The sequence below is a fragment of the Saccharomyces mikatae genome (assembly GCF_947241705.1).
Source record: "Saccharomyces mikatae IFO 1815 strain IFO1815 genome assembly, chromosome: 16".
NCBI lineage: Eukaryota > Fungi > Ascomycota > Saccharomycetes > Saccharomycetales > Saccharomycetaceae > Saccharomyces > Saccharomyces mikatae.
The window spans coordinates 626672-648466 of NC_079271.1; the positions used below are offsets into that span (position 1 = coordinate 626672).

Genomic DNA, 21795 nt, shown 5'->3' on the forward strand with positions numbered 1-21795 from the left:
TTCTACTGATATTAGGAAGAAGTTTTTACGGAGGATAGAAGTTCTGCAGTTAAATATTTAACATTCTTTCTTAAACTGTCTTTCTTAAATGGTATGCAAAGTAGAATTATTGAGTAATTGGGCAGTTTTTCAAATATTCAGCTTTATTTTTCAAAATTCTAACAGATTTGAAGAAAATTTCTTCCGGCGTCATAGCACCAGCGCTTTCTACGTTAAAGATAAAGTGGTTTCTTACCCTTCCTAATTTGACTTTATCAGCAAACTCATCATATCTTAAAACTTCCCTGGAAACTGTATCCTTTCTAGCATCTTTTACGTATACTTCATCTGAACTTTCATCAATACCAATGACACCTGGTGGAAAACATTTTTGAAATCTTCTAGCACTTTCACCTTTGATTGGCTGCAGGATGTTGATCTGAGGTAGTAATCTATAAGAAGCGGTGGAAACAGGCGAAAATTTAGCATGATCACCACCAATACCTAAGATGCAGTGAGCTTTCAATGAGATTTCTTGACCAGGCCTTAGTTTAGCTAGCAAAATATCAGGATCTGCTGGAACAACTGGAAAATCAGCAAATGTGGTAGATTGTTTACCCTGAGGTTCAAACTTCAAATCACGAGCGTAGACATGCGCATTATTATACAGCTCCTTTGGATCTGTAGATCCCTTTGGCGCATCTGGGTTTCTTGTGCACTTCACGTTCAAACTCAAAACAATAGTATTTTCATCTGTAAACTTTTCATCATCTGGTAAATTACTATCAACCCATGTGAGCATATCCGGATCAACTTTTAATGGAACCAAACCTATTCTATGAGCCAAAACCTCATCCTGAATGACAGATGTATTGTTGAAAAAATAGACATATTCAGCAGCCACAGATGGAACTTCAGAAATCATTATGCGACGAAAAGCATTTGCAATTGATGTATCAATGTTAATCAAGTCGAAATTTGCCTCTCTTGCGTCCAATGAAGAAATATTAACCTCAAAGTCCTGTTTGAATTTTTCCACATCCCACTCATTTTCTCCATCTTTTGAAAAACCGGGAAAATCAGTGGAAGTTGTATTTGTAACACGATTATATTCAATACCCACAATGTTTGACATATTCGCTTCTAACTACCTTTTTTCGTACACTTGGTACTTGCCATTTCACATAGTATGAGTGAAATTTTTTTTCTTCAAGTCATCGCAACAATTTTTTTCATTAAATTTTATATGAATTTAGGTCACTCTAGACGACATCAAGGATATATCAACAGAAAGCAAACTCTATTTATTCGTCACCTGGAACACATATGCAGCAGTAAATAACGCACCAGTACTACGAAAGTGTTGCAACACTGAGAATAAACCTGTGATCTAACTTATTCTTCACGTTTCAACATTGATATCTTAGTTATTTGTTTGCAATATAATATCAGCCCATACACCACATATAATATCAAGAAAGTAAACACAAATCAAGCTATCTTTAGTTGGCTAGATCACAGATTATGTTGATCAGTACCGCTGCAACGAGTTCATCGTACCAAGAATTATAAAAAACATAAAATTGTAGTCAATAGTACTTTAGTAATAATGTTTTCACGAAGTGATCGAGAAGTAGACGACTTAACTAGTAATATGGGTCATTTGGGGTTCCATGATCTGAATATCCCCAAAACTACTTCTCCTAAAATGCAATATAGACCTGATAGAAAGAGCGAAAATTGGAAAAATTCTTCAGGACTTTCGTCTTCATATAAACCGTGCGATTTTAATGATCAAGATACCTCCAAACCCCACATTTCTTTGAATCATTCACCTAAGAAGTTACCAAAGGATTTTCACGAACGTGCTTCCCAAAACACGACCCAGAGAGTTGTGAATGTATGTCAACTATATTTTCTAGATTATTACTGTGATATGTTTGATTACGTGATCAGCAGAAGACAACGTACCAAGCAGGTATTAAGATATCTCGAGCAACAAAGGGGTGTTAAAAATATCCCTAATGCGGTTTTAAATGAGGAATGGGCTTTGTATTTGCTAAAGGAACACGAAGTATTAAGGAAAAGAAGACTGAAACCTAAGCACAAAGATTTCCAGATACTCACACAAGTTGGACAGGGCGGGTATGGGCAAGTTTATCTGGCAAAGAAGAAAGACAGTAATGAAATCTGTGCTCTGAAAATATTGAACAAGAAACTTTTATTTAAACTAAACGAGACGAATCATGTCCTTACTGAAAGAGACATACTAACCACAACTAGATCTGACTGGCTTGTGAAATTACTTTATGCATTTCAGGATTCAGAGAGTCTATATTTGGCAATGGAATTTGTACCTGGCGGTGATTTCCGCACTTTGTTAATCAATACAAGAATCTTGAAGAGCGGTCACGCAAGGTTTTACATCAGCGAAATGTTTTGTGCTGTGAACGCATTGCATGAACTTGGTTATACTCACCGAGATTTGAAGCCAGAAAATTTCTTAATTGATGCCACAGGACATGTTAAACTGACGGATTTTGGACTAGCAGCTGGAACTGTATCAAATGAAAGAATTGAAAGTATGAAGATACGCCTAGAAGAAGTAAAAAATTTGGAATTTCCTGCCTTTACAGAAAGATCTATTGAGGATAGAAGGAAAATATATCACAAAATGAGGAAGACAGAAATAAATTATGCTAATTCTATGGTCGGTTCACCTGATTACATGGCCCTGGAAGTTCTTGAAGGCAAAAAGTACGACTTCACAGTGGATTATTGGTCATTAGGCTGTATGCTCTTTGAAAGTTTGGTTGGATATACCCCTTTCAGTGGTTCTTCTACTAATGAAACCTACGAAAATTTGAGGTACTGGAAAAAAACTCTAAGGAGACCCCGAACTGAGGATGGGAGGGCAGCATTCTCAGACAGAACTTGGGATTTAATAATCAGATTGATAGCTGACCCTATCAACAGAGTACGATCTTTTGAACAGGTTCGCAAAATGCCTTACTTTGTGGAAATCAATTTCGGAACCTTGAGAAGAAGTTCGCCGCCGTTTGTTCCTCAATTAGATGATGAAACAGATGCCGGCTATTTTGATGATTTTACGAATGAAGAAGATATGGCGAAATATGCAGACGTCTTTAAAAGACAGAGTAAATTGAGTGCAATGGTTGATGATTCTGCTGTAGATTCTAAATTAGTCGGTTTTACCTTTAGACATAAAGATGGTAAACAAGGCTCCAGTGGAATACTTTACAATGGTTCAGAACATTCTGACCCCTTCTCAACTTTTTATTAAGACTACGGCCTTATGTTTTGATTTTTATATAACATTATGATGAATGCATTGACAAGAGCAGTAAAGTGTACTAGTGTTTTTTTTTTTTGAACGATTACAGAAGGTTAAGGAAATGAGGCACCACATAATTTTCGCCTTTTGCTATTATTTTTGAATTCGATATTCTGAATAGTTTCATGCTGTTAAAGTTATGTATGATTTATATAATTAGAATGTAGCATATGGAAGAAAAAGAGAGATTACTCGATAGAGGTAAACTAAAAACCCTCGTTATCTTCATTATCGAGATCTAATTTCTTTCTACCACCCCTATTTCTTAAGGCTGCCATCTCATTTGTAGCGACTTGCTTTTTAACCTTTTTGGTCATTCTAGCTATCTCTTCTTCTGCATCTACTGCATCTTCTTCTGCATATTGCATTACCAATCTACGGCCCAGCAAATGGACACCGTGCAATTGATCCATAGCATTCTCAGCCTCCTTTGGTAGTAAAAACTCCACAAACGCAAAACCCCTTGCCGACTTATCAAACTTCTTTGGAACTCTAACAGATTTCAGTTGACCAAAGGAATTGAATAACTCGAAAACGTCTTTTCTTGTGGCTTCAAATGGTAAATTCTTGACAATAATCTTGCCACTTTTCTTATTAGATTTAGCCTTTGCATTACCATTTTTAGATGTTTGTCTATGAGATAACTTCAATTGAATTTTATGGCCATCAATCACCGTGCCATCCATTGCAGCTATCACTGCATTTGCTTGTTCTTTGGTTCTGAATTCCACAAACCCAAAACCCATAGATAAAGTTTTGCCCTGATGTTTAGGATCAGGCTTCGTCTTCACTTGGGCAACAACAAACCCAGTGAAAACTTTGAACCTATCGGTAAGGGTTTGATTTGTAGTGGAGAAATTTAGATTCTTGATAAATATCGAGACAGTTGGGCCATCGATAGAATCTTCATCATGTATAGCTGACGACCCCTCATTTATATTCTTGTTGGTTTCCATTAAGTCGTTTGATGAAGGTTTTATCTCCACAGGGTTTTCTTCTTCATTTGTAGTGTTATTTATCAAATCATCGGATTCAGCGGATTTAGTGAAGCAATCCTTAGGACCCTTCTCCAAGTATATTATACCATCCTTAAACCTCTTATATGATAGTTTAGTGAAAGCTGCCCTTGCCGACGTCGCGTCCCTGAATTGGATTATGGCGATTGTACCAGCTGGTGGCATGAGTAATCTTTCCAACCTACCATATGGTAAAAACATTTCGCCAAGCTCTTCTCTAGTTGTCCCGTATGGGAAATTTTTCACTAATATTACTTTATCGTCTCTTTGATTTGTAGACTTCAACTGCGAAAATTTGGTCAAATCAACACCTTTAGATTCAAAATATGTTCTAACGTCACCAATAACATGAGCTTCTGCCAAAGCTTGTTTGACAGCGGAATTTGAGTTTTCAGCATCGATCAATTGAGATTTCTCTAAACCCAATTTTGCAGCCACACTGCCCAAAACAGCATCTTGATTCATGTACAAGGAATTCCAAGAAAATGTTTGTTTTGATGCAGCTGCCTTCCTTTTTAACTCCTTTTGCTTCTTCAAGGGCATGTTCTTTAAATCAAATTCATCCAACCTATGACTCTTTTTTTCTTCACCAGGAAGGATATGTAATAGTCTTCCTTGAAATATTTGTTTATCCAATTCAACATATGCATTTACCGCACTTTTAGGGTCCTTGAATAGTACGTACGCGAATCCCTTGGATTGACCGGTTCTAGTATCCAAAGCCACATGGACTTCCTCCAACTCTCCGAACGGACTAAAAAGTTTCTTGAAATCTTCTTCCTTGGAAGTGTACAGAATATTACGTAAGAATAAACGACCTGTTTGGTTGATTTTTTCAATGGCCTGTTCTTCGTCGGTCTTTTGTGGAACTGTTACTTCTAGGTGTTTTTCCTCCTTCACATCGGAACCATCGTTGTGTTCAGTAGTGTATTGTAATGATTTTTCTCTTGCCTCCGCTTCACTTTCTTTGATTCTAACACGACGTTGCTTGAACCAATCTAGATCGGAAACCTGTTCATCTTGGGCAAGATTTCTCCTCTTCTCATTTTCTGTTTCATTATCAATATTATTGTCATCGACTACTAAGCTCGCACTAACATCTTCCAAATTACTCAAACTCATCATTTTTTCTTCCTCTCCATCATCATGACTTTCATCCTTATTGGTGGTGAGAGCCGAGTACTCGTCATCACTTTCATTGTCGATCTTCAATTTTGGTGTTGCGTCTCTATCATTCTCCTCTTTCAAAGCTAGTGCATGAGCCAGCAGAGAGTTCCCCTGTACATCGGACTCCTCTTCCTCCCCTTTTTGTTCCTTGTCATCTATGCCCTTGTCAATGCCCACCTTTTCCCATGACGTAACTTGAGAGCTTGGCTTCATAGTCTCCATGAACTCCTGTAATTGCTTGTTTTTACGAATCTCTTCATCAATTCTGTTGTGCTTATTATCATCCGGCTTGTTTTTCTTTCGATTTTGTTCCTGCAGCAATCTCTCCTCCTTCTCTCTGAACCTTTTCAAAGCTTCTCTCCTTTTCTCCTTCATAGGCTGAGGAACTCTTGGATCTGCAAAACTTTTGGCCATCGAAACTTCTATCTTGGAAGTGTTAACGAAACTACCATTGAAGTAGTTAACAGCATCAAAAGCATCTTCCTCGTTACGGTATCCGATAAATCCAAATCTTCTACTCTCTCCATTTCTATCTCTGAGAATTTTGACATCGGTTATGGGGTCCGGACCGCTGCCACTAGTGATTTGGGAGGAATGATTCTGATGCAGCCTCTTTGTAAAATGCTCCCTCAGCTTCTCATCCGTCAAGTAAACGGGTAAACCCTTAACAATAATACGAGACATGTTAGCTGTATACTTTCTATCTGACACACAAATGTATTATACGCAAGATCAATAGAAGAAGTTATTCTTTGTATATATAAAGCAGTGATGAGATGAGATGAGATGAGCTTTACATATCTATAAAAATTTTTCATTTATGGAATCCACGTCGTTCCACACGTAAATCCCTATTGCGGAAAAAATTTCCAAATAGGGAAGGTCCCTCCTATTGTCCTTTTCGTCTCGAGGATTTTTCAATTTTAGTATATAAGCAAAGAAAAAGCCTAGAAGTCGATCAGTTTATTTACGGACGTTGCGGAGCCTAGAAATTATGTAGGCAAGAGGGAAAGTGTAATAACGCAATATGAGTTCGAATGTGACACCAGTAAAAGTGACTCCAGAGCACGTTCTTTGGTATATTCCCAATAAGATTGGTTATATTCGTGTCATCACCGCCGCCCTTTCTTTTTTCGTTATGAAGAACCATCCAACAGCCTTTACATGGCTATACAGTACATCGTGCCTGCTGGACGCACTAGATGGTACAATGGCAAGAAAGTACAATCAAGTTTCTAGTCTGGGTGCCGTATTAGACATGGTTACCGACAGATCCAGCACTGCTGGTCTGATGTGTTTCCTATGTGTGCAGTATCCTCAATGGTGCGTTTTCTTCCAATTAATGTTGGGCTTGGATATCACTAGTCACTACATGCATATGTTTGCCAGCGTAAGTGCCGGTAAGACTTCTCATAAAAGCGTGAGCGAGGGTGAGTCCAAATTGCTACATCTTTACTACACTAGAAGAGACGTATTATTCACCATCTGTGCCTTCAACGAGCTGTTTTATGCCGGGTTGTACCTGCAGTTGTTTTCCAATTCTGCCAACTTTGGTAAATGGACTACTATTATAAGTTTCCCGGGTTACGTATTCAAGCAGACTGCAAACGTTGTTCAGCTAAAAAGGGCTGCTATGATCCTGGCAGACAACGACGCCAAGAATGCCAATGAGAAGAACAAAACTTTCTGATGGGGAGGATTTTTCTTTTTCTTTCCCCCTCTTAATTACGCTGATCTTTTATTTATGTGTAGTTTTATTTATGTGAAAAGGAACATTCGTTGATTTAACTTTCAAAGCAGTCTACTCTATTGTCTTGCTTAAGCTGGGATGAAAGCCCATATAAACGAAAAACTTCATATTGTTGATATTTTTCTCAACGCGATTTTTTCCTACTTTTTTCGAGCTGTTCCCGAGGCACCCGAGGGCATATTTAACATAAGCCAAGAAGAGAGAAAATATTTGTTGGACAGATGAAAAGAAAACAAGTTGCGTAGTGTGTCTTTAGTTTCAGGGCTCGAAAGGAACTCGAACACGAAGATAATTATAGCCTGCAAGAAGAAATGAATATCATATTGACGCTTCCTCAGCCAGAATTGTTCAAGACAACGGTAATTCCGTTCTTGGCGGGCCGCAATATTATCAATTCGGAAGCAATTCTATCCAATTTGCATACCGTTTTTTACGTTGCTATATTTTACCATATGTGGTTTCTTTTTGGTAAGTGGATCTTATTCCCACCTTTGGTTAGATGGAAACTGGACTATGACCAAAAGCATGGCGTCAAGAAAGATGAGAAGATAGCCCCCGAACGTCAAACTGAACATTACAAAAAGAAGTACACCTCTTTAATTAACCAAAGTTCAGTTCACTTGATATCCCTTCTGCAAAGTATAGTAGTCTTGTACTACTCATTGAAGTTCTTGCTCGATCCAAAGGCCTCAGCAGAGCCGTATCAAACTTCCCACTCTCGAGTTTTCACAGAGAGTCGTGACACCCAAGTTATTTGTATTTTCGCCATTGGTTATTTTGTTTGGGATATCTACATTTCCACCATGTATTCTACCTTCCCCTTTGTTGTGCACGGTATCATTTCCACAGTTGTATTTTGCATCGGGTTGAAACCGTACATCCAATACTATGCACCGGTGTTCTTGATGTTTGAATTGTCCAACCCTTCTTTGAACTTTAGATGGTTTGGTATCAAGTTCCTACCCCACAAAAGCAAAATTTGCTCCCTGCTATTGCTATTGAACAATTTGATGCTCATGATCATCTTCTTTGCGGCCAGAATTGTCTGGGGGTGGTTCCAAATTGGAAAATTGTGCTACGACTTTTACCAGGTGCGCAATGATCCGGGCTTCTTAGCTCTTGACACCATCATTATACTTGCAGGCAATTTCGTTTTAGATGTTTTAAATGTTATCTGGTTTTCCACTATGATTTCTGTGGCCGCAAAGGTCTTCAAGAAGGGTGAATCTGTAGACAAAGTCACCAAAAATGAAAAGTGATCCATGCAGGCACACGTCAACGTGTGCATATATGTGTATATATATTATAGACTTTGTGTAAGCTATGCGAGCATTACAAACCTTGAAAAATCATAAGAAAAAAGTAACCTCGATATTTGACAAATTCTCGTGGGGTAGCAGAATCTTCCATCTCATTTTCACTACAAATCCCGCCTCAACCGGTCTATCCAATCCACCTGCACAAACTCTTTCACTATAACCTTCAGTCAAAAGGGATTATATTACCTTTTTTTCCTGTGAAGAAATCAGAAACTTTCCCATCACAAGATTTTAGGGTATTATATATGCGGATAACGCTGTTCTGACCGCAGCTGTTTTCTCTATTGTTCATTTAGAAAGGCGAAAAGGTTCACTACTAAAGAAGCAGGGGGTAATGCTGCCATCATTGGGTTCAAGTAGTGGCGATGTTATTAAGACTTTTGTGATTCTTTAAAATAGGTGTAGTAACATCAAGAATCATTGGACTACAAGCAAGAAAGAACGAAGATTTTTAATAGATGTCCGAGTACTTCACACTCCCCAAGCGGGAAAATGACGATACTTCTAAACAGGCAGATACACCAGGTTCTGTTCGGAGCTCTTCTAGGAATTTGGAGCTACCGAGGAATTACCGTTCCCTGGGGTGTAGTGACGATGGACTCGTGTCTATGTATTCTAGAGATTCTCAGTACTTGATGGATATGGTTCCTGCTTCAACGATGATAGGAAATGGACCAAAATCCGGAAGTCTGTCACATATTGCACCAATTGGCGGACTGGATGGTAAAGAGAATGAAGTGACAAAACTTGACCAGTATATATTACCTAAGACAGACTTCAGATCACCTTATCATGTTAATGTACCCATTCCCAGGAAAATGTTGAAGAGCGAAGGGAAGATTAAAACCAAAGAAAAGAGTAGGGAGAAGACCAATTCTTCTGATTTGGATGAGGAGAATGCTTGCGAAACTTCTTCGGAATTTGTCAAGGAGTATCCTACCGATATTTTGATTGATAGGTTTCGCAAATGGAAAATTTTTTTGAAAAGCTTGATTGCATATTTTAGGGAAGCTGCCTACTCTCAAGAACAGGTTGCAAGGATTAACTATCAACTAAAAAATGCTGTGAAATTTGCTTTTCTTACTGATTTAGAAGAGGGAACAAACAAACTGGTTGATCCAAGTGTCTCGAAATTGTCTACTAAGAAACCTCAGCCGCCCCCTCTAGCCGTTCAAAAAGTAGAGACCAAATGTGATGCAGATGTGGACCAGTCGCAGCAAGTGCAGCAGGTAATGGCAGAAGCGATAACGTCTGCCTCGTCTGGTTTCATGAAGTTTGGATCAGGATCTATTCAAGACATTCAAGTCATTCTAAAAAAATATCATTTATCTTTGAGTAGTCAACAATATAAGATTTCTAAAGAGATTGTGGCGTACGTTATTCCCAAGTTGACGGACCTGCGTAAGGATTTGGCTGCCAAGATAAAGGAAATCAAAGAATTGAACGGGGATTTTAAGACTAATATAGATGAGCATGTTAAAATAACCAATAGACTTCTAAATAAATACATTGCCTCAGTGCAGTTCTTAGATGAAGCCTGCAAATCGGAAAACAAACAAAGTGAAAAACTGAAACCAAAACATGACCCATATCTTTTGAAGTTACAAGTGGATTTGCAGTTGAAGAGGCAATTGCTAGAAGAAAACTATCTTCAAGAAGCTTTTATAAATCTACAATCAGCCGCGTTACAATTAGAAGAAATAGTGTATTCTAAAATTCAGTGTGCGTTGCAATGCTACTCAGCTTTGATTGATTCGGAAGCGCGGTTGATGATCAAGAACTTGTGTCATGAATTACAGCAAGGTATTTTATCTAGGCCACCAGCTGTAGAATGGGATAACTTTGTTTCCCACCATCCGGACTGTTTGATGAATCTGAAATCTAATGACTCTATACCACATCCCAGGAAATTATCTGATATTGTTTATCCCAACATGAAATCATCTCTGGCCAAATGTATTAGGTTTGGTTATCTACTCAAAAAAACAGAATCTTCCAAAAAATTTATCAAAGGTTTTTTTTTCTTGACGACGAATTATCTTCATGAATTTAAAAGCAGCGATTTCTATATAGACAACAGATCTGCTCATTCAAAAAATAAATCATTTAATGAACATCCGGACGTCAGCATTATTGATAAAAATGGTACTAATACTGTCGATAATTCATCGAATAATGGAACACATGATTTGAAATTGACTATGAAAAGAAAAGGACTGAGTTCTTCAAATCTGAATCCTGTCACTAGCATGTCTTTGAACGACTGCTCCTTGAAGGAGAGTACTGGCACAAATTTTACTTTGCAAGGATATGCAAGTTTTCAGTTATCGAAGGAGGAATCTACAACGGAATCAAGTGTAGCTCCGAATATGCCCTGTTCAACAAGAACGCAGGCTACAAAAAATAGCAAGCATCAACGTACTTCTTCCGGCATCACGATGGTGCCCGTTCCGAATTTCTTAAAGGGATCATCCAGACTAAAAGAGCAAAAAAAGTCTAACGAAAAATCATCTAAAACTAAAAACTCTAACATTGGCAATAAGCCAGGTAGCGAGAAAAATGTGGTGTGGACTTTCAGAGTATTCTCCACAAATCCTGAACCAACTTCAGAAGAGCTAAAACGTTTCAACAAATGGGTTCAGGATATTAAATCTCTCACAAACTGTAATTCTACTCTTGAGAGGACGAAATTTATCGAGGAAAAGGTGTTGAGGAGTAGAAGTCACAATAGTACAAGGAGCTTTCAATGCTCGGAAAATAGTACCTCTGTCACGCCAGTAGACAATTTTGTTAACCTTTTTGAAAAAGTAACTCCATCCTCTTCCGTTTCTACGTTAAACAAAAGGAAAAGAGCAAACCGCCCTCATTATATAGACATCCCGAAGAGCGTAAATACGAATGCAGGAGCTATGAATTCTGTACACAGGTCAAAAGTCAACACACCAGCCATTGATGAAAATGGTAAATTGGCCATAGTGGGAGAAACGAAAAACAATTCACCACAAATTGTTACGAATTCTGTGTTCAAAGAGCCTTCTCTATCGCCCTATTCACGCCATACTAGGGCAGGCTATTCTTACGGCCATTCAAATGATAATTTGATGCCATCTTCTCTTCAGAAGATGTCAGCCTTTGGGGAAGTACCAAAAGTAGCAGTCAGTAATCACGGGGTTGAAGCTGTTATTTCGGCAAGTTCCTACTCTGATTGCAGCCACAAACCGTCCCGTGTCTCTAGTGTTTCATCCATAGGTACTCAACACAGGACGTCTTCACCATCACCATTACAAAACCTACCAGGTGTTTCACCTACTTGTTTGCCATTGGACGATAATGCAAATGGATACTTTGGAATACCGTTAAATTGTAATTCAGAATCAGGAAGAGGGTCTGAGCTTTTTGCTTTTGAGAATGAGTCTCCATTATTAGAGGAGAGCAGAAATCAACACTTCAGCTATCGTCGTAAAAGTTCGGCCGGTTCAATACCTCGAAAATATGATATGAGGGTGGAATTAAATAATTCAAGGCCGAACAACAGCAGTGATGAGTATATATAATAGTCAAATGTGATGTCATAAGGACTGCTTACATTTAAGGGTGTTCAATAACCTTATAATTTTTCTGAAAAAGCTTCCAATGCAGGAAACATTTCACCAGCGCATACTGAATCCAACGATAAGTTTCTTGTGTCAGAACAGAAGTACAAACATTGTGTCTGCTTAAGCCTGCGTTAAAGAACGAAATTTGGCTGATTAAATAGTGTAATGAACAAGACAGTTTCGAGACATGTTTCTGAAAAAAACATAGAACCGTCTGCTACTGCAATTGAAGAAGTAAATGAAAATGAGAAGAGCACCGTAGTAACCTCAATCAGTCTATATATTCTTAGATAAATGTCATGTAGTTATGAGTAGTAAGTAATTTCTACTTAATAAAACAAAACCCGTATTTGAAGATTGCAAGAAACACATACTCTGTTTTACAATTATTGTTGAATAGAATATGGCGCTTGCAATATTCTTTTTCTCTCTCTTACTAACGTAACATTAGAATTGATGATTCCCGTTCATCTCCACTTTTTCGGTCTGGTTACGACGCGGCCTCTCCGTAAGAGAGGTTGGCAATATGATACTCTACATGATGACTACTGGAAGCTTTTTGACTAATCCTTTATTAACGGCACTATTGGTAATTTCTCCAACACAGAAAATATGGGTTTATCTAAATCTTTATACAAGAAGCTACTTATAGATTTTCCAACTAAGGCTCTCAGTGAAAACAGTAATCAGCAAGTTAAGAATCTTTCACCACTTGTTACAAACTTCGAAAAATGGTCCGATAAACGCAGAAAGCTTTATTTCGAGGATGAAGAGGAAATGGTAGTGCAAAATCATTTAGAAAATTTTGATTTAGAAAACAATGTATACGGCAGGATTTTAGCTTCCCCAATGAGAGCAGAAAAAATCTCGAAATTAAAATCTTGTAGAAAGCTACTAATTCCATTAAAAGTAGTACCATCAGTTGATAGAGATCAGCATTCTGAAAACAGCAAACTAAAGCTAGTACCTATATTAGACTACTCTAAACCGTACAAAAGTTCATACATATTGAACTCAGCATCAATTGTGTGCGACAACTTGGCGGCTGCGACGTCTTGGTTTCCGCTCTCGATATTACAAAGGTCAACAGCGAAAAGTCTGGTGGTAGATACTTCTACATTTTTCACAGAATATAACGCTCACTCACTCGAGTTTGTAAGAACGAGACTTTCAGAAGTGCTGACTTGTGAAAATTCTTCAAGAAACCGTGTTTTACTTACTTACAACGAAAGAAAGACGTCGCCAATTGAAATACAAGAACTTAAAGATAATGACGGGACCTCAATTAAGCAGTCCGTTTTCAACCTTGGCTGTCTCCAGGTACCAACATTAGAAGCTATCATAAATAAAGATAGAGTGACTAGGGGAATTTATTTAGATGCATACCATCACAAGGACCTTATTGAACATATTTACAGTGCGCTATTGTTTTCAACCAGGTAAACACTGTTTGCCTACGGAGATAAGGAAGGAAAGCGGTATAAATAGTTGAACATCGTTCTTATTTTTATTCGATGAAATATGAAGTTTGCTGTAGTTGAATAGTGGCATCATTTTACAATCCGAAAGTGAAAAATTTTGGCGCCGCGGACGGGAGAATTTAGAACCCTTAATCCCGCACATCTACGTAAAATATCTCTGAGGTCTTCCATAGTCAATCATTTCGCCATCTATCTGCAAGGCTGTAATGGTTAATAAAGAGGAACTTTAAGGGTAAATAGACTCGTTAATTCATCTGAAAATCATCCCAAAAGCAGCTTATATTAAATTCTAAAAGCATACTCATGCACCATATTTAAGAGCATTACCAATAACTTACTTATTATAAAGGATTCTATTTTCGAGAACTAAATCATATACTTTTTCACACGAAAAGGCTTTTATTTGAAAGCAAGGCATTCACTCTAATTTTGCTGATTATTCCTCTCAAGTTGGCCTGTCATCAATAATACCTAGTAATTAAAGTGTTCTGATTGTTAAAAAAATTCCACAATGTCTATGTTACCGTGGTCTCAAATATGGGATGTATTTAAGCTATTTTTGGCCTTTACACTCTTCGTAATATTAGTTCAAAAAACTATCAGCCTGTTCGTATCATGGATGCTGATGCTACGCCATTCTACGATCCGAAAATTTTCTTTTGGATACTTCTTTGGTACATCAATAAGGAGGGCGTTTATCTTGACAGATTTTGCTGAACTATATATTGGTAAGATAAGTTTTCGAATAGGTTGGAAACCCGGAATCGTGTTTCATAATGTTGATATGAAGCTGTTTGAGAGAGGCAGTGATACTACTACGCACTCAACTAGAGGGTCGAGAACGTGTTTCAATCCTGATGATCAAACTTTTACCTTTGTAATCAGCAAACGAATTCTATCAATTTTGAGACTTGTGTTCTCATTTTCCATTTTTTTCCATACTTTAACTCTCACAGTATCCAATGGAAAACAATATAAGTTAAACATCGGGTCCATAACAATATCACATCCGCATGATGATACAATAAAATTGGAGGCATTTTTACATGATTTTACCCATCCTGAAACGAAAGACACCCTGAACCATACTGGATTTTTTATGGTGTGTAAGATTGCGAAGGAAAATGACAAAGGCGCCAAATGTTCGAAAATTACATTAAAGAATTGGAAATCCAGTCTTAAAATCAGCGACGTTTGCTGGCATCTTCCAGAGAGAAAAGAAAAGACACCGGGTACTGATACTATTGATTCTTCATCTAAAAGCGACGAGGTAGAATTTCTCACTTCATCTCGGAAGATGCTAAAGCCCTTTCACTATCCTTTAAAGACTTTGAACATTCTGGACCTTAAGGTGGAAAACGTAAAGCTTATCTACAAAAAAAAATTTACAATCCGCATATCAAGTGCTCAACTTTACTTAGAATCAATCTCGATTCTAAATAATGTCTCCGCTTTGGAACTCTTACCTTTAAACAAACCTACATGGGGGGATTTTGAACTATCACTCTCTGCAAATGCTGTTGTTATAGATATAGACGGTAATACAGCTATTAGAATTCCATTTGGAAATGTCATACTGACGTCAGATATTTTACTATTTCTATTGGATAACGTTCCCTTACAGAAAACGAAGATCTCTTCCATTTTGAACATTATAAATCCTTCAGTATTCCTTAATATACATCAAGTGCTGGAAATTTTTCATTTAGTGGATAGATTTGATAATTCCGAAACTTCGTCATATACAAAAGCAACCGACAGTTCATCAAATATACTAGATTTGGATATTGATCGAATGCCCAGTTTTAACTTTGAATTACTGATGTCGAATTTTATTTCAAGGCTACACATATCAGATGAAGAGAATGTGACTTTCAAGGTTTTCAGTACACACGCTCTGTTCAGTCGTAATAATATGTCTATGTTTACTAAGAAGAGCGAGCTAATAAATCTGCATTCAGATTGGCCATTTTCCAAGGCTGCTTTAGTATCCAATCAGTTATCTAACTATATTAAAATTGTAGGTACATCGCTCTCTTACCTGAAAATTCCAACAGAGGAGGACGCTAATCCGGTATCTATACCGGTCTGTGGTTTTGAAAGATTAGATACATTTCTAGATGAATTTTCCAATTCTAAGTTGACCGTTCAATCTACATTGAGGCATTCATATGTTAGTCTTGAAAATATTGAAGTTTTACATACTTTGAGCCGCGCCTTTGATAAGGTCTACTCGCTAATATCAATTAGAAAGAAAAGGAATGCAGCTCATAAAGCAAAGGATCAAAAATTGGCAAGCCTCAGTGAAAATAAGAAGAATTTCAATTGGTCGCTAAAACTTAGACTAAAAGATATATCATGTTCGTTATTGATCGCTGGGTTTCTTCCAAAAACTATGGATCCTGTGGAGGTGGAAAACTTAAACTTAACTGATGTAACCAGAGGTGCCAAAGTCGTCCTTACAGAATCGATATTATTAGCGGACAACCAAGAAAAAAAATTTACGATCGTTGATGCATCGATATATCGCTTTATGGATGAGACTACATATGATTCTGCGCCTGATGCTATTGTCCAGTTTACCGACCTGTTATTGAGTTTTAACGACTTCAACAAAATTCATTTTTCACTTCCAAAAATCAAGCTGAAGATAGATGTAAATATAATCTGGCTTTGGTTTTATATCCAAGGTATATGGATAAAGTTTCGTCCTAATTTAGAGTTGAGTCAAACTTCGACGAGTAGCTCAAAATCTGCAGATGTTTTGGATAGATTGAGAGTAGATATAGGAAAGATGATTATTGAGTTAACGCTTCCCCATAACACAGAGGTACTCCTGATATTCGAGCAGGTTGAATTTTTGAATTCTACTAAGATGCTCACCATTGCAACTTTATCTGCGTATGTGGTGTCCGTCTATGTGAAGCATATTAAAGTATATGTCTCTCTGATGAATATTAATGATTTTGAGTTAAATATCCAAGAATTAATCCGTGAGAGATCAGCAAGTGTAAATACTTCGTTGATTCACTTTCATGCAGAATACCATTTTAGATTTTACATGATAACTGATAACATGATTACACTCTATAAATCATTTAAGCAGATTAGATTGGCATTTTCCAATTTGCAGGAATTTACGCGGTTGTATCCTCAACAGCAGTATCCTGAAAATGTTCCCAATTTGCATATCTGTTGTCAAGATTTCCTAATTGATATTGAAGAAGACCCTTTTGAGCAGGAGTTAGGGTTGATTTTGAAAGTTGGTGTTTTGGAACAACGTGAGAGGTTAAAGAAACTCGAAGAATTCAAAGAGAAGCTATCAACATATGAAGACATGAATGTGCGTCTAAGGTCACTCTATGATACCTCCCGTGGGCAGACTTTTTTTCCAGACTTCTATGCGAATGATCAAGAATATGAGGAAAAGGCCTATTTCAGATTGCTAGAAAACTTTTCAACTTCATGGATTGCCAGATATCGGAAGGCAAAACTTTCTTTTTATGGTATGCCTTATCGTGTAGTCAGCCGTGAGGAGCTTGGTACAAATTATCATTTGTTTACTAAACAGAAAACTAGCACGGTTGCTAATTTGGTCGTAAAAGAATTGGACTTTCAGTTAGGATGTCCCTCTTTTCCTTTGGACCAATATATGAATTTTGTTTACCAGTATGGAAAAAAGGTTCCAAAAACTACGAAGTACACTTTGTTAATTATCGTTGGCCTTAAAATCAAAAGCTCATTGTGGGAGTTGCGGCTGAGAGATTATCCAATACCTGCAATATCATTTCCAGATACATTCACAACGGGTGATGTTGTTTTCGCTGAGAAGATGCCAGCACCTTGTGCTCTTCATACTGTATATGTTCCTTTTGTTAGCTCCGCGCAAAGCGGCCCCTATAGTGACGCTAATACCATATATGGTTCGCATATTATTCGTACTATTAATTCGGTCAAAACGTATTTTAATATCAGGTCAATGGTATCATCTTCTTTATCTGCTAGAATTACATGGGGGAAATCTTTGCAGCCTGGTTATGAGTCCTTGATGCTGTGGTTTGATTTTTTAACAAAACCTCTTATTGATCCCTCCAAGAAACTAGGATTTTGGGACAAATTTAGATACTTGGTACATGGTAAATGGATATATGAGTTTTCAGAAGAGAGTGAGATCCATTTAAATATAAAGGGTTCACATGATCCTTATAAGATCACCGATGATGGTGCGGGTTTGGCGTTCTGCTGGTCTGGTGGCACTACAATTTATGTTCACGATTCTGCAGATCCTAAAGAGTTTTTGAAAATTGAATCGCAAAGGTTCCAGTTGGCAGTACCAGATTTTGCCAAGGTCAGTAAGTTCGATAAAGTATTTATGAAACTTGATGGGAAAGTAATTTGGACTTTAGGTTTGATTTTTGAACAAGGTGATATATGTAAGGCTGGTGACGAAGAAAGGTTTCTGCCAAATAGGCCACATTATGAAATTCAGCTCATGAATCCAGATAGTGTGCCAGATTTGGATCACCACGATACCTACAAAGGATTTAGAACCTCTTTTATTCACATGTCATTTGGCGTCTATTCCTCAGAACATGGATCCATAAACAGTCTTTATCTCGCACCATATGCGTTAACCCACTTTTTCAAATGGTGGAACTTATTCCATACATATACATCCGGTCCTATAAGGCAAGGACGTTTATTTACGGACTTGCTTCAAAACAAGACCAAGTTTGGCCGTTCATTATTTACGATAGCATATCAGCTACATTTAAAACGACTTATGGTCACACATATCTATAGACATATTACTACCCAATATGATCTTGAAAAGGACCGCAAAATAACTTTTACTGGATTAAAGGGAAGATTTGATTCGCTGAAAATTGATCTTCATCAAAAGAGGATTAAGCTCACACACACTAATCAGAAACTCAACAAATCAAAACCTGTCTGGAAATTCAAAATGTCTAGAGGTGAGATTGATTGTGCCGAAGCAGATATTAGGATATTGTCCACAATGTTTGACCAAGAAGCAGTGAAGGAAATTCTAAGTACTGGCCTTGATGGCATACTTGAAGACGAGTCGTCACGTCCTATTTCGCCGCAAGACGTCGAACACTTACGTGAATCAGATTGGTATGATCTTGAGGATTATATAGATTTGAATCAAGTACCTCTGGGTTCGTCACTCCCTTTAAAGTTAGAAGCAATACCTTTGCTCTACTCACCTAGGATATCCTACTTCAGAAAAATAAATGATGACGGTTACGTATTAGCTTACCCCTTTGGCACTGAGGAATCTCACAATTGTCTGATTGGCAAGAATCACCCAGAATTAACGCAAGAAAAGTTAGCAACAGAAAGGAAACGGGAAATAGAAGAGCAGCTAAAAATTTTGCTCACCACATTAAATTCAATGCAATCAAAAAAAAGCGGAAATTTTATGAAGGATAATTCAGAATACGGTGTACCTGAAATAAAAGCAGAGGTGGCTGAATTAAATCATAGACTTCACACAGTCAATACCATCTTAAGCGATTTGAAAATCTCGGAGGCTATTCCTGGAGAAGATACTGGTTGTGATAGCTCCAGTTCACTTTCCGATACTGAAGCTAATTTGGAAGAAGTAGTTCCAACTCCAAACAGATTATCATTATTGAGAACCAATACTGTCGAATCCTTCGTATCAATGAGGAAGGCCTCTACTATGCAAGTCGAGTCCACTTATGACAACCGTTTCATGGTCCATAATATCGAGTTGAAGATTGATAATAAAATAAGACATCACCTCTTGGAATATGCTTCCAGCGCTTTTGAAAGAAAGTCTATGAGGTTTGCTTTGACTTATAAATCTGTTACGATCTTAAAAGAATTACTGGGAAATGTGTTAACTGGGGTCAGAACATCTATAGAAGACTATGGCTCTATGCTTGAAGACGATTTGGCTAGTAACTCTGAGTTTATTGAACATTTTGAAAAACTCATCAGAGATGTTCCAAGTGATGACTTTGATTATGTTGATAATTACCTTTGCAGATTAATCTCACCGCAAGTGCAAATCAAATCGGATGTTGAAAGAAATGCTGCAGTTATTTTAGCTGCTAGAGATATAGAAATGGGAATCATTGATATAGTTCAAGTGTATGGAAAATCTGGGAAAAGAATTCCTGTTGACATTGATACTATTGTTGAAACTCGCTATTCTGCTGTTTCAAAGGATATTCAGTTATTCACTTTGTTCAAGAAGGATTTGGAGGGTCCTGAGGGTAGGCTTTTCCATAAAAATGGATACGGTTTGGACAAAGAGTCAGATATATGGCCCCCATGGATCCCTCTTGAAATGTGCTTCGACGGTTCTCTATTAGATAGACATGTATTTCTGAAACGAAGATCGATGTTTTTAACGTACGTCGCTCCTAATCCCTTATTTTTTAGTGCGAATGATACATCTACATTTTCCTATGATTCGAGATTTCGTATTGCATTTCCAGGATTGGTTCTGACTTCTGATTGTCAACAGTACTGTGCAGTATACGCAATCGCAGAGGACTTACTTTCCTTTGGATCATCATTGGATGAGAAGGTTGAGAAATTATCCAGGATTCTATTTACTGATGAAGTAAGAAATAATCTGGAAAACCTTGATGTATCCGTTGTCACAGCGCTACAAGATAGAATTAAAGAACTGTATTACACGCGAGCATATTTGAAGCTTCACGATCCAAGATTGTTTAGAAAATCGGGCCAAGAACTAACTTTTGATATTCAAACTAGTACATTGAAGTTGACACTACTTATGACGGCAATCAAGAAAACTTATGATAGGATGGGTAGTGGTAACAGAGTTATCCAGAAAAGATTGAGGTGGCAAGTTGGAACGGATGAGTTGGTTTGGGAACTATATGATGAAAGCAAAACACCTTTTGTAACGATTGGACTGGGTCCTTCTACATTTATTCGTTCTGAAACCTCTGATGGCACTAACAGTAACAAAGTATCTATTTCTTCATTACAGTGCTTCAATCAACAAAAAAATCCGGTCTATACTGAGCTGTTGGCTCCCTTTTCTGAAAACTCATCTTATAATGACAACGCCCCAATGGTGGAAATATTCTGGATCTTGGGTCCATCGGTTGGAGGGATTTCAGATTTGCAAGACTTAGTTGTTTCTTTGCAGCCATTAATTTTCAAGATGGATCACAAAACGTCGGAAAAACTAATGAATTATCTTTTTCCAAAGATAGAACAAACTCCGGTAGAACCTAATCCTTCGGAACTTGTACCGCGTTCTTCAACCAGTTCTTTTTTTTCATTTTCTCCAGTTTTACGTCACAGTCCTTCTAACGGCTCTTTATCTGTGTACGATGCAAAGGATGTTGATTCTTGGGATCTGCGCAGTATCCAGAGTAAAGAAGGTATCAACAAGTATAAAGGTGATCATAGGAAAGTATCGGCATCACTGTTCGTGCAGCCTGATTATAATATTAATGAAATGGTGAAAAGATCAGGCACATTTTTCAATGTAAAATCCATTATAATCCGAAAAACTTTAATGTCCGTGTGTTATAAGGGTTCTCACAGCCTCTTGACTGATGTTAATAACTTAATCGTCAGAGTTCCTGTTTTGAAGTACCATAACAAACTATGGTCGAGAGAAGAGTTTTTTACAGCTTTGAAAAGAGACATTGTAAGAATAGTTCTACAACATTTAGGAAATATTATTGGTAATAAATTTTTACCCCACAAAAAAGAGAACAAAAAGAAAACCTCCTTAGAAATACATCGGTTACTAAGTCCTGATACTCAAAATCGGGACAAGTTACACATTCTTGAAACCGAACAACATAACTCATTTAACTACTCCACTCCCTCTTCAGATGCCGGATCAATTAATACAGATGAATCCTATAATGAAAATGAAGAGAATGGAGAAGTGAGGCCGTTTTACCCTATTACGAGTGAAATTTCAAAATACAAGTGACAAAAAGTATAAGCATATTTAATGTAAATATTCCCGAGCTACATAGTAATTGTACAATATACAAATATAAAAAGTTACAAAGTTTTTTTTCAAGCGGTTCTTCGGGTAAATTTTTCAATCCTTCAATGAGATGAGATGATAGCTCCAA

The 21795-nt window shown here is 37.4% G+C and overlaps 8 protein-coding genes across 8 annotated transcripts; 6 read left to right on the forward strand and 2 right to left on the reverse strand.

Moving 5' to 3' along the window:
- Positions 1 to 106: 106 nt before the first annotated feature.
- On the reverse strand, positions 107 to 1114 carry RPC40 (DNA-directed RNA polymerase core subunit RPC40; the record flags this gene model as incomplete). The annotated part of the gene is made up of 1 exon (XM_056226357.1): positions 107 to 1114. One exon carries the CDS (start codon positions 1112 to 1114, stop codon positions 107 to 109), a length of 1008 nt encoding a protein of 335 aa, XP_056080084.1.
- Positions 1115 to 1588: 474 nt separating this feature from the next.
- DBF20 (serine/threonine-protein kinase DBF20) lies at positions 1589 to 3283 on the forward strand (the record flags this gene model as incomplete). The annotated part of the gene is made up of 1 exon (XM_056226358.1): positions 1589 to 3283. One exon carries the CDS (start codon positions 1589 to 1591, stop codon positions 3281 to 3283), a length of 1695 nt encoding a protein of 564 aa, XP_056080085.1.
- Positions 3284 to 3540: 257 nt separating this feature from the next.
- Positions 3541 to 6201, reverse strand: MRD1 (RNA-binding ribosome biosynthesis protein MRD1; the record flags this gene model as incomplete). The annotated part of the gene is made up of 1 exon (XM_056226359.1): positions 3541 to 6201. The coding sequence occupies one exon, from the start codon at positions 6199 to 6201 to the stop codon at positions 3541 to 3543; it is 2661 nt and encodes an 886-aa protein (XP_056080086.1).
- A 343-nt stretch (positions 6202 to 6544) lies between these two features.
- Positions 6545 to 7207, forward strand: PIS1 (CDP-diacylglycerol--inositol 3-phosphatidyltransferase; the record flags this gene model as incomplete). Its single annotated transcript, XM_056226360.1, has 1 exon — positions 6545 to 7207. One exon carries the CDS (start codon positions 6545 to 6547, stop codon positions 7205 to 7207), a length of 663 nt encoding a protein of 220 aa, XP_056080087.1.
- Positions 7208 to 7578: 371 nt separating this feature from the next.
- ALE2 (Ale2p) lies at positions 7579 to 8526 on the forward strand (the record flags this gene model as incomplete). Its single annotated transcript, XM_056226361.1, has 1 exon — positions 7579 to 8526. The coding sequence occupies one exon, from the start codon at positions 7579 to 7581 to the stop codon at positions 8524 to 8526; it is 948 nt and encodes a 315-aa protein (XP_056080088.1).
- A 518-nt stretch (positions 8527 to 9044) lies between these two features.
- Positions 9045 to 12140, forward strand: RGC1 (Rgc1p; the record flags this gene model as incomplete). Its single annotated transcript, XM_056226362.1, has 1 exon — positions 9045 to 12140. One exon carries the CDS (start codon positions 9045 to 9047, stop codon positions 12138 to 12140), a length of 3096 nt encoding a protein of 1031 aa, XP_056080089.1.
- A 654-nt stretch (positions 12141 to 12794) lies between these two features.
- On the forward strand, positions 12795 to 13625 carry RRG8 (Rrg8p; the record flags this gene model as incomplete). The annotated part of the gene is made up of 1 exon (XM_056226365.1): positions 12795 to 13625. The coding sequence occupies one exon, from the start codon at positions 12795 to 12797 to the stop codon at positions 13623 to 13625; it is 831 nt and encodes a 276-aa protein (XP_056080090.1).
- Positions 13626 to 14174: 549 nt separating this feature from the next.
- On the forward strand, positions 14175 to 21647 carry HOB2 (Hob2p; the record flags this gene model as incomplete). The annotated part of the gene is made up of 1 exon (XM_056226366.1): positions 14175 to 21647. One exon carries the CDS (start codon positions 14175 to 14177, stop codon positions 21645 to 21647), a length of 7473 nt encoding a protein of 2490 aa, XP_056080091.1.
- Positions 21648 to 21795: the final 148 nt, after the last annotated feature.